This window comes from Rhinolophus ferrumequinum, chromosome 3 (genome assembly GCF_004115265.2).
Source record: "Rhinolophus ferrumequinum isolate MPI-CBG mRhiFer1 chromosome 3, mRhiFer1_v1.p, whole genome shotgun sequence".
Classification (NCBI taxonomy): Eukaryota; Metazoa; Chordata; class Mammalia; order Chiroptera; family Rhinolophidae; genus Rhinolophus; species Rhinolophus ferrumequinum.
The window spans coordinates 4807477-4824417 of NC_046286.1; the positions used below are offsets into that span (position 1 = coordinate 4807477).

Here is a 16941-nt window from a genome sequence, read left to right on the forward strand (position 1 = left end):
TGTTGCTGTTGGCAGGAGAGCTAAGCAGTCTTAAAGAACATTCTAGGATTGTAGGTTTGCCATGAAGGGGTATCACAGATCCCAAGGCCCACCACCTACCCCTTCTCCTCTTCTCCGAGGGCACCTACCTTACTGTAAGTCACTACTGATAAGTTGTTTGCGTGACTGCTGGGGGACAGATTTACAGAGTTCTGTGAGAGTCTATTCTCATCTTGCTCGGTTTGGTCAGGAGCAGGAGCCCATGTGTTTTTGCTGATCGAGTCGAACCCGGAACCCCCAGGGTCTTTTAAGTTGTTTTCATCTGATTGTCGGTTCTTTTGGGGAGAGGCAAACGGGTTGAAGTTTCCTTCTACCTTGCGATGTGGCTGTGTGTTGAACTCCGTTTCAAAAGATGACAGCTGCTGCGTCACGCCTAAAAGTCCACCCACCTCCACACTGAGAATCACCCAGATGACATCTGAAACAAAAAGGCAGAGTATGTCAATGCCAGGCATGCCCCCGAGGCCGAAAGCTGCCGCCACCGAGAACCCCAAGCACCACCCACACCATGGAGAGAAGTGTGCTCGATGCCAGTTTAGAAGCCAGCTGACAAAGCAGCCCAGTACATTCACACTGCATGAAGCTCTACATTTCTGGTAAGGACAAGTTCCAACTCTGACACAAATTCAGTAGAGATGTGCCGTGAGACCCAAGAAACTCTGTAAAAACGTTACTAGTTGATTCTGGTGCACAGCCATATTTGAAAATCATTACTTCAGGGAACAACGATCAATAGATAGAAACCCAAAAACTATTTCCCCAGAATTACAAGCTCTTTGTGGTTTTTGCTTTATTTTACATGTGTTTAACTCAGAAAACTCCAGGCAGGCATAATTCTTGAGTCAAAAAATGTTTGTAACTACTAAAACTGCTACGTATCAACTGCCTCCCGCCCCTTTGGGCAATTTAGAGTGACCATATATTGTCCAAACTGGGTCAACTGAGAGTGAGAGAAGGAGCTATTAATAATTACACCAGGACACAGGTGTCAACCAGCACAAAAGCTGACGTATTAGGACAGGTATCACCCTGGCTATTTCCACAACCTATGTGATCAAAAGAAACAAAAAATTCAGTGTGTCTCAGACTTTCCACAATAATTCATTTTAACACCAACTTCGCCTTTCTGTCAGATAAGGAAACCCTACTATCTGCACTGAAACCATAAGAGATTTATTTTAAAAGATGCACCACAAAACTTTTGGTTATCATTCAGTTGTTTCTTTCCTCAATTGCCGAAGCTAAGGGTTCAAACTAAAGAATAAAGTGGCAGTTTCCTTTGATGTCCAGCACCTAAATTCAGAGAAGAGTGGCATCTACTTTCCTGCTGGAAGGTTGTCAACAAGCAAGCTACAGAAAGGCCAAGAAGCTCTGAAGTGTGAACCCTGCTGAAAACAAATACACGCAAATAAACTTCACCAGTTAGCTACCTGGAAATACAGACCATATGTAGGTGAAGAGGATAAGGAAGGAAGCTGAGGAAAACCCTCTTGGGCTGTGTTTCCTCTCAATCTGGGTTCTGTGCATCGGAAGGGGACCTGTGGGTGTCAGGTGGCCATAAATGCTCAATGCGAGGTTGGTGGTTTGGGAGCTGTAGTAAGAACTGCGTGGCATCCAAACAGCTAAGAGCCAGAACCCTAGTGAGTGGAGACGCAGTGACATCTGGTGTTCACTTCTAGAATTAGCGATGCTTTTCGCCTCAGGAGAAGCTAAAGCCATCAGCAGCTAGCATGACTCACAGGAACGGACGTCCGTTCCAGACACCCTTACTACAGCAATGTGAATCCTCACGGGAACTAGTACAACAGCAGCACAGCCTGTTGATTCAACACCGGCAGCCAGGACGAGCAGCGGGCCACTTCCCTGAGAAGCCCGGGACACGGCCGCTACAGCAGGTCAGAGCACTTTCATCCAAGGCTCTAAGTCAATCTCATAAACTAGCATGAAGAGCGTGCACCTTAAAGCAAAACCCATCCCATGCTCTTCTGTCCTATCTTTCTAACCAAAAGCAACGTCCTTCACTCTCTGTGCGTTGTCCCCAAATGAACCGTCCTGTTCTATAGTACACTGATTCCTACTTGTCATCTTCCACCTGTTTTCCAAAACGCTCTCGTAAGTACGTGATACATTGAGCACTCAGTGACATGTAATATGCTTCGTTCTCTTAGCTCAGGAAACTAAATGCTTCTGAGAAAGGACAGTCTTCTGAAGGCGGTATCAGTATACAAGACTAAAGGCATTTCCCCCCAGCTCTGAGAACTAAAGCTTCTTTAACATAACTCACAGGGCCTTATCGTACTTAAGCCACCGCACTTTATTCACCTTAGCTCCTTTTCTGTACTGTTCACAGATTCTGCACGGTATCTGTAAAAGGAATGTCATTTAAGAAGCCACTGATTTATAAATACCGACAATAAACACTCCGGTTCTGATCCGCCAAAGTCATGATCATGATGGCTCATCACGAACAGTAAAAATGCCTTCTACACTGTACAATCTGAGTCATCTGGGCACTACCTCTAGATTTCACATTTCAGAATGTGTTCTTCTCATGCAGAGTGTGAATGAGTGTGTATGAGTGTGAGAGTGTGTGTGTGTGTGTGATCAAAATAAAAAAGACGGTGAAGATGGGTTCAATAAGCTTGTTTCAGAGAGGCTGGCCATTTCCCACTCTTGCCAGAATGCCATGATTACTGAGAAGAGAACTGCCAGTCAGGTATTTTACTATCTCTGACGATAAAATTACAGCTATAAGAAATCTAAGGGGTCATCTAACGGGTAGAAGTGATGGGCTCAAGATCAGACCTCAAGTTGGAAACCAGCGCAGATGACGACGAAGAACTACCAACTCGCAGCACAGCCTTTTAATTCACACCTACTTCTTTCCAACAGCAACTTGGGAAGTGTATCCAGGGAACTAAACATGTAAGTAAGTCAGTTCTATTTCCCAGGCCATCGTAGCTTTACCAACAGACACATGTTCTTTGGCGGCAATATCAAATAAACGGGCCAAAAGGATGTCCTACGAAAGAAATCAAGAAAGCAGAACTAAGTGCCAAGGCTACACAATCAGGGATTAGTAAGCAAATGGAGAAACTGATTTTAGAATGTCTTGCTTTACGGTGATTTTTTTAAAAGCTCCTGCGCCAGAACTTTGGAGCTAGAAAGTACTGTAAATATTATTTCATTCACTGCATCCCTTTTACATATGATAAAACCTTTCATAGTAAGTACAAAGTTGAAACAATATGGTAAACAAAATAAATAACAAAGTACTGGATTATAACTCAAAGTATAAAATAAATACATGAGTCCATAGTTATATAAATAAATGATTACATGGGGGAGAAGAGACAAACTTCCATACATAAAAATTTCAAATAATAGATACTCCCCCTTTCCGAGAGGTGGGGCTTAATTCTCTACATTCCCCAACCCACCTCGAGGGTGGGCTAGTCTTAGTGATTTGCTTCTAAAGAACAGAGTAGGGAAAGAGAAAAACAGTAACTTCACAGCGGAGAAACTGGCAAACCAACTGCTTAACCAAGTGACCGAGGCTGCCATCTCCAGCGAAGCTATGCAAATATCAGTACCCCCTGACAGGGCGCTTCACCTCTGCAGTATTCTTCCCCAAGTCCATACCGTCAGTCTAACCACGAGGGAAACATCAGACCAGCTCAGACTGGGGGACATTAGAAAGGACACCTGCCAGAGTTTCTCAAAATTATCAGGGCTCATGAAAAACATGGAAAGACTGAGAAACTGTCACAGACCAGAGGAGACTAAGCGTAATGTGGTACCCTACACTGGATTTTGGAACAGAAAGAGGTCGTGAATGGAAAAACTGGTAAAATCTACATAAAGTCTGGAGTTCAGTTAACAGTAATGTACCAGCGTTGACGTCTTCATTCTAACAAGTGTGCGATAGTTATACGAACACTCACAAGGGGGGGAACTGGGTACATGAAAACTCTGTATCATCTCTGAAACTTGACTGTAAATCTAAAATCGTTTCAAAGTCAAATCTACAAAAAGAAATTAGCACAGCATTAAAGACTGTATTTTCAGACATTGAGAGGAAAAGCTGCAACAACGGCCAACAGAAACCACTCTCTGTGCAGAAGGAAAGCTCTGACTCAGCCGTAGGTAGAACAGGCTGCAGCAGGGCAAGGAGGAGGGGCCTGCACATGCTCAGATACTTCTGAGGCTCAGACAGACCCCCGTGTTCACCGTACCCGACTCACGCCTGTCCGTGGGGAGCTCACGGTTTCCCAATGCAACCCCTTCTCGATAGAGCAGTAGGGCCAGTTCACTGGCCTCAAACAGGGGAACAGTACAAATGCGCCAGCACCTGTACCCAGGAGCCAGCACCCTGACGTGGGGGCTGGGCTGCGGCTGCCTGCCTAATTCCAGAGCTTTCCTCTAGCCTGCACACCATGCAAACCATGCAAACAGAAACCACTCACAGCAGCAGCAATTGCGGCATCAACAGGCTCCACGTGAGCTGGGCTTCCCGAGGGGGAATGGCCAGGGCACTTGGGAAAGCACCACCTTGAAAAACCCGGTTTACAAGGACACCTCCAAGTAATTCAAGCTGTGGCCAGGATTGAAATCTGTAGGCTTCTGATCTCTAGAGCCACCGCCTCAGGCTCGTCCCCAGGAGCTGTGAGACAAGAATGCCACAGCACCAGAAGACAGCCTGGCTTTAGTCGGCATACACATGGACGATTACCATGGAGGCAACTTCTAGTTTTGGTGGCTGTGGATTCAAATCCTCCCTAAAGCTCAGTGAATCTTCAAAGCCCAACAGGAAGCTCACATTTCTCCTGAGGACAGAGAGCCACTTGGGGCTGGAGGGGTCACAGGTACTAGCGAGCTGCTGGGCTACGAGCTACGGGCTCACGTTTCCCTCTGGAGGCCCGCTGGGTCTGCACTGCCTCACTCCAGTGAGAGGCTTGCAAGGAGAGTCTGAGCGCTGGTTGTCTCGGGGCCTGAAACGCGCCCCAACAGTAAGCAGCACGGGGGCGGTATTTTGAGCAGGCCCGTGCATCTTCATGTCCATCTTGGGAACGAGCAAAGTGGCAGCGTGTGTCCACGGTAAGAAGCACTTCCAGTCCTTGCACCAATCTGCTTAGTGCCAACTTCCAGTCTGCATGCCCACGTTCCCTCCACCCCGTCACCTTGCTCCAATGGCACACGCCTGGGCACTCACTCACTTGCACGTCTATCAGCACACCAGGCCCTCCGCACCTGTGCGAGAAGAGGGTGGAGGCAGGCCCTCCCCCGTTCATCCGCTCCTCAGACGGCAGCTCCCGATGCCTGGGCGCAGCCCATTTACAGCACGTGAAGAAACACTGCTTCCCCAGCCACCCTGCCACAGAAGTGCACTAGACACTTGTTCCTTAGTTGCAGTATTATTCTCAGTAACTTCCTTTTAAAATGTAAATGCCCCTCAAAGAAATATATTGTTAACTTAACCTTATTATCAAGGCAACCAATGGACAAGAGTTCACATAGGGGAGAAGAAAGAGAAGCCTGAGAAAAAGCCCTGGAAGACTGGGTGAGCTGAGAGTGAAGGGTCCCTGGCGCCCACAGGATGGAGAGGGGCTCAGAAAGCTAAGGTGAAACGGCAGCAACAAAGAAACTATTTGTACTTCACAATTTTTCCAAATCATGCCCTACTTAATATTCATGAGCTTTTACCTTAAAAGGGGGTGGTGGTGGTAAGTACAGCGATTATTTAATCACTTACTCATTTGCTTCAAGTCTTAAAAAACAATGATCCCTACGCTTCCCCAAACCAGTAAAACCAGTGTCATGGAACTTAAAGAGTAAAAATATGTCTGAGACAAAAGGTGAAAATCAGCTCAGAATGCAAAACGAAAAAACAACCCTGCCAAGGCAGGTGCAACGTTAACAGGAAACAGCGTTTCTCCCCAGGCCACGCAGCCGATGTAAAATGCCATAACCACCACCCCCCCGCCCCCCGCCCCAGCAGCTACAGCCTTCTTACCAACAATGCCCAGTCCCGCTTGGTTCCAGCCATCTGAGGACACCCAGCTGCCAAGCTGCCCTTGTCTCCTGGCGGCAGGAGCCTAATTCAGCCTCCCTTCTGATCCTGCCTCAGAAACAGCAGCCAACCCCAAACTGGTGCCCACACCTCCGAGAGCCTCTTCAGAAGCACTCAGCAGCAACGGAAACCTTACAAATGCCTCTTCCCTCATCCGTTTTACTGCAATGAGGGATCAGGCTGTCACCGTTTCAACCCTCTGACTTACCTCAGCATCACTAAGAGTCAAATAATTTTGAAAAAGAACAAAGTTGGGGGTCTCACACGACCTGATTTCAAAACTTATTACAAAACTACAGTAATCAAAATAGTGTGGTACTGGCAGACAGACAGACATACAGACCATGGAAAAGAATAGAGAGCTCAGAAACAAATCCTCCTATTTATGATCAAATAATTTCCGACAAGTGCCGACAAGTACCAAGACCATTCAAAGGGGCAGGACAGTCTTTTTCCACAAATGATACCGGGAAAATTGAATATTCACATGCAAAACAATGACGTTGGACCTTACCTCACACCATATACAAAAATAAACTAAAAATGGATCACAGACCTAAACATTAGGCTAAAACTATAACTCTTTTAGAAGAAAACACAGAAGGAGATCTTTATGACATTGGATTTGGAAATCATTCCTCGGATATGACACCAAAAGCAAAGGTAACCAAAGAAAAAAAAGATAAACTGGATTACATTAAAATTAAAATTTTTGTACATCAAAGGACACGATCAACAGAGTGAAAAGACAAACCATGAATGGAGAATATATATGCAAATCATATGTTGGAAGGGGCTAATATGCAGAATTAAAATTAAAGAACTCTTACAAAATAAAACAAATAACCTGATTAAAAACGGGCAACGGACTTGAACAGACAAACTGAATGGTCAAAAAGCACATGAAAAAGAGCTCAATGTCACTCGTCAGGAAAATGCAAATCAAAGCCATAATGAGACACCACCTCACACCCATCATGGTGAGGATGTGGAGAAACTGGGTCCCTGTGCACTGCCGGTGAGAGGGTAAAACGGCACAGCTGCTATGGAAAACTGTATGGCAGTTCCTCAAAAAATTAAAAATAGAATTGCTACCTGGTCTAGCAATTTCACTTCTAGGTGTGTGCCCCCAAAGAACCAACAGCAGGGCCTTGAACACCCACTTTCATAGCGGCATTATTCATAATACCAAAAGGTGGGAACAATCCAAGTTCCAACACTGATGGATAAATGGGCTGAAACAGTATGGTCTACACAAACAATGGAGTGATTCAGCCTTAAAAAGGAAGGAAATTCTGAGACATGCTACAAGTTGGATGAACCTTCAAAGACGTATGCTAAGTGAAATCAGCCAGTCACAAGAGGACAAATGCCGTATGATACCACTTATCAGTGAGGTACCTGGAGTAGTCAGATTCATGGAGACAGAAAGAGCAGGGGTGGTCAGGGCCGGGGGAGAAGAGAATGAAGGACTTACATTTACGGGTGCAGAGCTTTGGTTTTGCAAGATGAGAAGAGTTCAGGTTGCATAACAATGTGAATGCACGTAATGTCAGGGAACTGTACACTTTAAAATGGCTAAGAAGGTCAATTTGTTATGCGTATGTCATCACAATGGATTTAAAATAAAAGTCCTGAGGCCCAGTAACTTTAAGTTAGTTGCTCAAGGCCAATCAGTAATGTATTACGTGGCAGAATCAAAGCCAGAAGTCAGATCTTTTTGATCTTGGTCTAGGCTTATCTGTAATACCGTGCAGTACTCCTGCCCACCCCTGGTCAGGTTTGAGAGTTCCACCAATCAGGAAATAGATAATACTATTCCTGGCAGAAAAGATGGAAATATTAACATCCTAATAATTCAAACTTTTGCAGCAGCCTAATAGAGCATATTCTGAGGGTGTTATAGTCCAGTTGTAGAAAATTAATATGGCATGAAAGTACATTTAAGCAACGTAATTAGTAATTTAAATGTCAAAGTACCATTATGTTTAAGGATAATGTAGGGAATCAAAACTTTAGCGACAGGACATTATGCATGTGGCGTAAAATAGACAGATCAAAACTGGCATTTTAACAATCATTTTGGCATTAGTGTTGAAAAGCACCCGAGTATGGCATTGGATTAAGCGGCTTCACATGTAAATACTGTCCAGTTTATATGCAAATAGGTAGAAAAATGGCTGGTATTCTTATTCCTTCACTATTTCTGCTAAATTTCTGAATGAGTCTGATTGGGACACACTTGGTGCTTCTTGATATCTGTAGCATTTGCATCAAGGCGTATTGAAAAAAAGAATATTCGCGCAGACGAAGTACTTTCAAATAAATATTTAGTTCAACCACCAGTAAGTAAAATTTTAGACCAGCAACTGATTCATTTAATTCAACTTTAAATACCTTCATTAAAAAACAAAAGGCCATTCCTCCTGGTACACATGCTTCTAAGGCGAGGTTGAACGTAGGATGCTTAGACCTTTCTACAGTCATTACTATGTATGTTTTGAATACTTAAAAGCATGACAAGACATAAGCCTCATTTGTCTTTTGTTAGAAACTCAAACACTAACTTGGACATAATTAGGGGCAAAACGTGTAACACAGCGTCACTGACGGTGACTAGTTACCCTTGGTGAAGGCTTTTTGGGTCTGGAGACTCCTGACCACGTACAGGAGGTTAACTCTGCTCTCCCACCCTGTCCAAGGGATGGTGGGCTGCGCCCCCTGCAACTAGCAACGGCAACTGGACCTGGAGCTGAGCTGTGTCCTCCACAACTAAGACTGAAAGGACAACAACTTGAAGCTGAACAGCACCCTCCACAATTAACACTGAAAGGACAACTTGACTTGGAAAAAAGGCCTGGAAGTACACACTGTTCCCCAATAAAGTCCTGTTCACCTTCCCCAATAAAATCTTTACAAAAAAAAAAAAAGAAGAAAAAAAGTCACTGCTATACCCATGGTCATCTAGACTTTTTCCTATTATATTCTAGGAGTTTTATAGTTTCACAGTTTACATTTAGTTTTATGATCAATTTTGAGTTAACTTTTATGAAGAAGGTCTGTGTGTAGGTTCCTTTTTTTGCATGTAGATGTCTAGTTACCATTTGTTGAAAAGACTATCTTACCTCCAGTGTGTTGTCAAAGATCAAAGTAGACTATATTTGTGTTGGTCTATTTGTGGGCTCTCTATTCCGTTCCACTGATCTATTTATTCTTTCACCAATAATACCACACTGTCTTGATTACTGCAGCTTTATAGTAAGTCTTGAAGTCGAGGAGTGTCAGTTCTCCAACTTTGTTCTTCTTCAATCCTGAGTTAGCTATTCTGGGTCTTTTGCCTTTCTATATAAAATTTAGAATCAGTTTGTTGACATACCCACGCTAACTTGCTGGGATTTTAATTGGGATTGTGTTGAATCACAGATCAAACTGGGAAGAGATAACATCTTGACAATATGAGTCTTCCCATCCACGAACACGAAATCTCTCCCAATTTATTTGATACTTCTTTGATATATTTCTTTGGATTTTTTTGTTTTTCTCTTATTTATCTTGTTTATATTTTGATAGATTTATATTGAGGTGTTTCATTTTGGGGGGGGTGCTAACATGTAAGATCATGTGGTTTTAATTTCAAATTGAACTTGTTCATTGCTGCCACGTGGGAAGGTAATTAACTTGTATATCAACCTGTATCCTGCAACCTTGTTATAATTATTAGTTCCAGGAGTTTTGTCAATTCTCTCAAATTTTCTACATAATCATGTCATCTGCAAAAAAAGATAGTTTTATTTCTTCCTTCCTGTATACCTTTTATTTCCTTTAGTTGTCTTACTGCATTAGATAATGTTTCCAGTATGATGCTGAAAAGCAGTGGCCCTTCCTTGCCTTATTTCTGATCTTAGCAGGAAACTTCTAATTTTTCACCTTTAAGTATGATGTTGGCTGAAGGTTTTTTGGAGATGTTCTTTATCAAGTAGAAGACGTTCCCCTCTATTCCTAGTTTGCTGAGAGTTTCATTATGAATGGGTGTTAGATTTTGAGAATTTTTCTGCATCTATTGATTTGAACACGTGTTCCTTCTTAGCCTGTCAATGTGGTTTATTACATTAGCTGATCACTGAATATTGAATCGGCCTTGCATACCTGCGATAAATCCCACTTGGTCATGGTGTATATAATTCTTTTTTCACATTGTTAGATTTGACTTGCTAATATTTTGATGAAGATTTTTGTATCTATGTTCATAAGACATAATGGTCTGCGATTTCTTTTCTTACAATGTCTATGTCTGGTTTTGGTATTAGGATAATGCTGGCCTCATAGAATGAGTCAGAAAGTATTGCTTCTGCTTCTTTCTAGAGAAATGATATAATTTCTCCCTTAAATGTTTGGTAGAATTACCCAGTGAACTCATCTGAACCTGGTGCTTTCTGTTTTATAAGGTTATTAATTTTTGGTTAAATTTATTAGTATAGGTCTAATTCAGATTATCTATTTTTTTTGTGAGGTTTGGCAGATTGTATCTTTCAAGGAAGTGGTCCATTACAACTACACTATCAAATTTGTACAGAGTTGCTTATAATATTCTTTTACTATCCTTTTAATATCCATAGAATCTGTAGTGATATCCCCTCTTTTATTTCTCATATTAGTAATCTGTGTCTTCTCCCTTTTTTTGTTAGCCTGGCTAGAGGCTTATTGATTTAATCGATCTTTTCAAAGAACCAGCTTTTGGTTTTGTTGATTTTCTCTATTGATTTTCTGTTTGCAATTTCATTGCTCTAATTTTTATTCTTTTTTTTTCCTGCTTACTTTGGATTTAATTTGCTTTTCTTTTTCTAGTTTCCCAGGGTGAGAAATTAGATTATATATTTCAGGTCTTTCTTCTTTTCTAATACAGTCACGTGCCACATAACAACAGCTGGGTCAACAATACACTGCATAGAACAATGGTCCCATAAATTATAACCGACCGGAAAAACTCCTGTCACCTACTGAAGTTGTAGCCATCATTATGTTATAGCTCAATACATTACTCACGTTTGTAATAATGTTAGCGTAAACAAACCTACCGCACTGCTCATAATATTAAATGTATAGCACATACAATTATGTACAGTACATAATACTTGATAGTAAGAAATGACTATGTCACTGGTTTATATATTTACTATACTACTGTGTTTCCCTGAAAATAAGACCTAGCCGGACGATCATCTCTAATGTATCTTTTGGAGCAAAAATTAATATAAGACCCCGTGTATTGTATTTGTATTGTATTGTATTGTATGATACTATACTATACTATATATTATACCTGGTCTTATAATATAGTAAAATAAGACCGGGCCTTATATTACTTTTTGCTCCAAAAGACACATTAGAGCTGATTGTCCGGCTAGGTCTTATTTTCAGGGAAACATGGTATGCTTTTTATCATTATTTTAGAGTGTGCTCTTTCTACTTATTAAAAAACAAGTTTGCTGTAAAACAGAGTGCAATGTTACGCCAGCAGCAACCTCATACATCTTGTGTTTACCTCGTCGCCTGATTGCATCATTTTCTCTTGTGTTTGATTTAATCTCGTGCTGTTTTGTACAGTGACATGCTATACTGGTTTGTAGCCGAGAAGCGATATGCTATGCTCCATAGCCTAGGTGTGCAGCAGGCTATACCACCTAGATTTGTGTAAGTGCACTCTCACTCTATGGTGTTCACACAATGACAAAATCGCCTAACACCACATTTCTCAGAACTGTCCTTAACTCGCACATGACTGTATATACATTAAATGCTATAAATTTCCCTCAAAACACTGTATGTGCTGCATTTCACAATTCTTATAAGTGGTATTTTCATTTAGTTCAAAGTGTTTTTAAATTTCTCTTACGATTTCTTCTTTGACCCAGGTAGTATCTTGAAGTCTGGTTTAATCTCCATGTACTTGGGGATTCTCTCATTATCTTCCTATTCTTCATTATAATTTAAAAGGATACAGTGTATTATTTCTATTCTTTTCAATTTGTTAAGGTAGTTTATAATTCCACTGTGGTCTAAGAGGATACATTGTATGATTTTCACTCTTTTCAATTTGTAAAGGTATTTTACTGCCCAGAATGTGGTCTATCTTAGTGTTTCACATGAGCTTGACAAAAAATTGTATTCTGCTGTTGTTGGATGAAGTAGCCTGTAAATGTCAATTATATCCAGTAGACTGACTGACAGATGTTGTTGCGCTCAAACAAATCCTTAATGGTTTTTCGGCGTGCTGGATCTGTCCATGTCTCTTTTTTTCCTTTTATGTTTTCTTTTTCCCCTTCTTCTGCTCCCCTCCACCCCCACTCTGGTTCAAGCTGTTGTTTCTCAGTCCAGTTGTGTAGGAAACAGCTCCATGGCCCATGCTGGTATTATGAGCCTTGCGCTCCCCCCGGGCTGAGGCAGTTGGTCGCTGGTTGCTAGTCGTCGGTCAGCTGCTCACAGAAGCTCACAGCAGCTCTTGCTGGCTGCCGGCCGCTCACGCAGCCCTGCGGCAGCCCACAGCAGCTCACGCCGACCTCCGGCTGCTCACCGCAGCCCAGCTCCAGGGAGAACCATTGTTCACAATCTTAGCTGTAGAGGGTGCAGCTCACTGGCCCATGTGGGAATTGAATCAGTGACCTTGGCGTCAGAAGCACGGCACCCCAACCACCTAAGCCACCAGGCTGGTCCTTGGATCTGTCCATGTCTGACAGAGGGATGTTGAAATTTCCAACAATAACAGTGGATTCATCTATTTCTCCTTGCAGTTCTATCAGTTTTTGCCTCACATAGGTTGACACTCTTGTTAGGTGCATACACATTAAGGATTGTTATGTCTTCTTGGAGCAGTGACTCCTCTTTATCCCTGATAACTTTCTTTGGTCTTACGTCTGCTCAGTCTGGACATAGTTACTCCTGCTTTCTTTGGATTCGTGTTAGCATGGTGTATCTTTCTCCATCCCTTTATTCTTAGAGTATATGTATCTTTGTAATCAACATAAGTTTTCTGTAAACAACATATTGGGTCTTCTTTTGTGATCCACTCTGACAATCTCTTTAACTGGTGTACTTAGACCACTGAGGTTTAAAAATGACTGTTGAGATACTTGGATTAATATCTATCATATTTGTTACTGTCTTCTATTTGCTACCCTTGGTCTTTGTTCCTGTTTTTTTCTGCCTTTTATGTTTTTAATAGAACATTTTATTGATCCCATTTTCTCTCCTTTCTTAGCATATCAATTATGCTCCTTTTTTCAGTAGTTGCCATTTGCAATGTACATTTACAACTAATCCAAGTAAAGTCTGAACTGACACTATACCACCTCACAAAGTAGTACAAGTATCTTATAATAGCAAATATTCCTAATTTCTACCACCTGTCCCCTGTATGATTGCTGTTATTCATTTTACTTATACATATGCCTGCGCGCGCGCGCACACACACACACACAACCATACATAATTGAATACACTGTTGCTATTATTTTGAACAAATTATTCTGTTAACTCAATTAAGAATTAAGGAAAAAAGTTTTAATTTTACCTTCACTTATTCATTCTCCAATGTGCTTCCTTTCTTTGTATACATCTGAGTTCTGACCTGTATCATTTTCCTTCTCTCTGAAGAACTAACTTTAAAATTTCTTGCAAGGAAGATCTACCAGCAACAAATTCTCTTAATTTTGGTTTGTCTGAGAAAGTATTTCTCCTCAACATCTGAAGGACAACTTTGTAGAGTACAGAATCTTAGGATGGTGAGGGTTTTTCTTTCAACATTTTAAATATTTCATTCCACTCTCTTCTTGCTAATATGGGTTTCTGAGAAGAAGTCACATATCATTTTAATCTTTGCTCCTCTATGGGTAAGCTGTTTTTTTCCTCTGCCTCCTTTCAAGATTTTTTCTTTATCTCTGATTTTCTGCATTATGACTATGTTACGCCTATGTGTAGTATTTTAGGCATTTATCCTGCTTGGTGTTTTCCTAGCTTCCTGTGGTTTGGTGTCTGATATGAAGTGGTAAAATTCTCTGTCATTATTGTTTCAAATATTTCTTCTGTTCCTTTCTTTCTTACCCTTCTGGTATTCTAATCATGTATGTGTTACATCTTTTGTAGCTGTCCCACAGTTCTTGGATAGTCTGTTCTGTTTTTTCAGCCTTTTTTCACTTTGCTTTTCAGTTTTGAAAGTTTCTACTGACGTATCTCAAGTTCAGAAATTCTTTCTTCAGCTGTGTTCCATCAGTTAATGAGTCCATTGAAGGCATTCTTCATTTCTGTTAAGAGTTTTTGTTCTCTAGCATTTAAAATTTTTTCCTTAGCATTTCTACCTCTCTGCTTACATTACCTATCTGTTCTTACATGTTGTCTACTTTTTCCATTAAAGCACTAAGCGTATTGATCACAGATTTTAAAAATTCTTGGTCTGATAATTCCAACACTCTTGCCATGTCTTGACTCTGGTTCTGATGCTTTTCAGTCTCTTCAAACTTTTCTGCCTTTTAGTATACCTTGTCGTTTTTTGTTGAAGGATGTACACGACATACCATACAAACGGAGTGCAGAAAAAGAGCCCTTCAGTGATGCAGTGGTAAGGTATAGGGGAAGGGTATAGTTCTATGATTAGGCCCGACTTTTGGTGAGCCTGTGTCTCTGGACTGTGAACTTCACCAGTGCTTCTCCGATTGTTTTCCCGCTTCTGCAAGGACAGGATGGCTAAGGGGGCTGAAGCTGGGTATTTCCCTTCCCCCACGTGGAAGGCTCGAGCCAGCTGGAATTGGCTATTTCCCTTCTCCCAGGCCAGTTAGGATCGGATAAAACCATAACAGGTTGGGTTCTGGTAAAATAATTTCTCCTGGGGGCAGGCCTTGTTAAGCACAGAATCGCTTGGGGTAATTTCAAAACAGTTACCTTTACCCTCCCATTGCCAGAAGCATTAGGGGATTTTTGTCCAATATCATTCACTGTGAGAACCTGGTAGAGATCCTTGGGGTAAAACAAAAGTGTGGGGATACTCCTGGAGTTTTCTCTCTCAGGCTTGTCCAAACTAAGCCTCCAACAATTTGTCAATTACAGTTCCGGTTTTTCTAGCCCAGTACTGGTTCCTGCAGGTTTCTGCTCCAGTAAATTGTGATTCTCTGTGTAATTTTCAGCACACATTAGGCTGTATGTTATTCTGCCTTGGGTACTCCACACAAGTATTCAACACCTTTCTAGGTTTGTAAGCTGGAATCTTCGACTCCACCAGGACTCCAAAGAACCAGATCACTGGGATATTTGAAACTGAAAGAGTACCTTAAGGAACCTTTATTAAGAAAAGTTCATACAAGACAAGTTAACAGTTGAGGAGAGATTACTGCACAAGGTTTCCCAAGATAGATTTTTTAGTAATAACAATAAGAATATTAATAATAGCAACAATAAGTATCTAACACTCATTCAGTGCTTATCATGTCAGCTGCTGTTACAAAAGCTTTTGCATGCATTCACTCCTCTTACTCCCTCAAATCCCTGTGAAATAAGTACTGTTTTTCTTATTTTATAGATAAAGATACTGAGTCACTAAAAGATAAAATGATTTCCTAAAGCACACTGCTATTACACTGCTGAAGTAGAAGTCAAACCCAGATGCTATGACTTCAGAGCTCAGGTGGCTGCTCTATTGCCCTTCTTTAATAAAAAAGAATATTTAAGAATTTAATTATAAACGAGCCAAATAAGTATGGTTTGTTCACTCTTTGTAAGCAGTCCAGATTCTGTTTTTGAGATGGCTGTCTAATGCATTTTATTATTTGATCACTATTTATCTACCTTGCCCCAACACAGCAAAAAGAATCAGTGACCCATAGAGACAGAAAGCACATTAGGGCTGGAGGAATGGGGAATGACTGCTTAATGGGTGTGGTGGGGTTTCCTTTTGGGGTGATAAAACGGTATTGGAACTAAATAGATGGTGGTTGCATAATAATGTAAATGTACTGACACTGAATTGTATACTTTTAAATGGTTAATTTATTATGTGAATTTTATCTCAATTTAAAAGAAGACAGAATGATCTATAATATATTGGTTAATAGTAATCCAATAGAATGCTATGCAACTACTAAAAATTGTGTTTTTTGAAAGTAACAAGGGGAAAAGATTCTAAAATATTAGAAAAAAAGTAATTACACAACTAAATGTAACAATGTCAAATTTGAAAAACAAATTTTTTCTTTTAATATCTGGATACATACATGAATAGTATCTATATCTGTACAGCAGAATAAATGTTTTCTTTTTATTTTCTATGTCATAAATAGAAATAGTTTCTATTTCTCTTATCAAAATACATTTTTGAAAGAATTTAATCACAAATAACTAATAAGTTTAGTGATGCAACTAATTTAAAAGCCCCCACAAATAAGACAACAAATAGAAAACAAATATGGTTGAACTAAATTCAAGTATATCAATAATCTTATTAAATGTGAATAGTCTAAACACATCCATTAGAAGTCAGAAATTGTCCAAATGGGGAAAAAAATGGCCCAACTATATGCTGTCTATAAGAAACTCCAAATATAATGACAAAGGCAGGTTGAAAGTAAAAGGCCAAAGATGTACCATGCAAACACTAGTCAAAGAAAGCTAGAGTGGCTATATTAATTATCAAAGCAGACTTCAGAGTCTAGAAATTTTCCCTAGAAAATTGCTAGGGAAAACGTAGGACATTACACACTAATAAATGGGTCATTCACCTAGGAGACAGAATCCTAAACGTCCATGCAACTAACAACAGAGCTTGAAAATACATGAACCCAAAACTGACA

At 40.7% G+C, this 16941-nt stretch overlaps 1 protein-coding gene across 1 annotated transcript in view; it reads right to left on the reverse strand.

The window, feature by feature from the left end:
* ILRUN (inflammation and lipid regulator with UBA-like and NBR1-like domains) overlaps positions 1 to 16941 on the reverse strand; it is an 81031-nt gene that overhangs the window by 17034 nt on the left and 47056 nt on the right. Inside the window, exon 4 of the mRNA XM_033095777.1 lies at positions 129 to 457. Within this exon, the coding sequence (XP_032951668.1) occupies positions 129 to 457 (329 nt within the window). The remainder of the gene's footprint in view (positions 1 to 128; positions 458 to 16941) is intronic.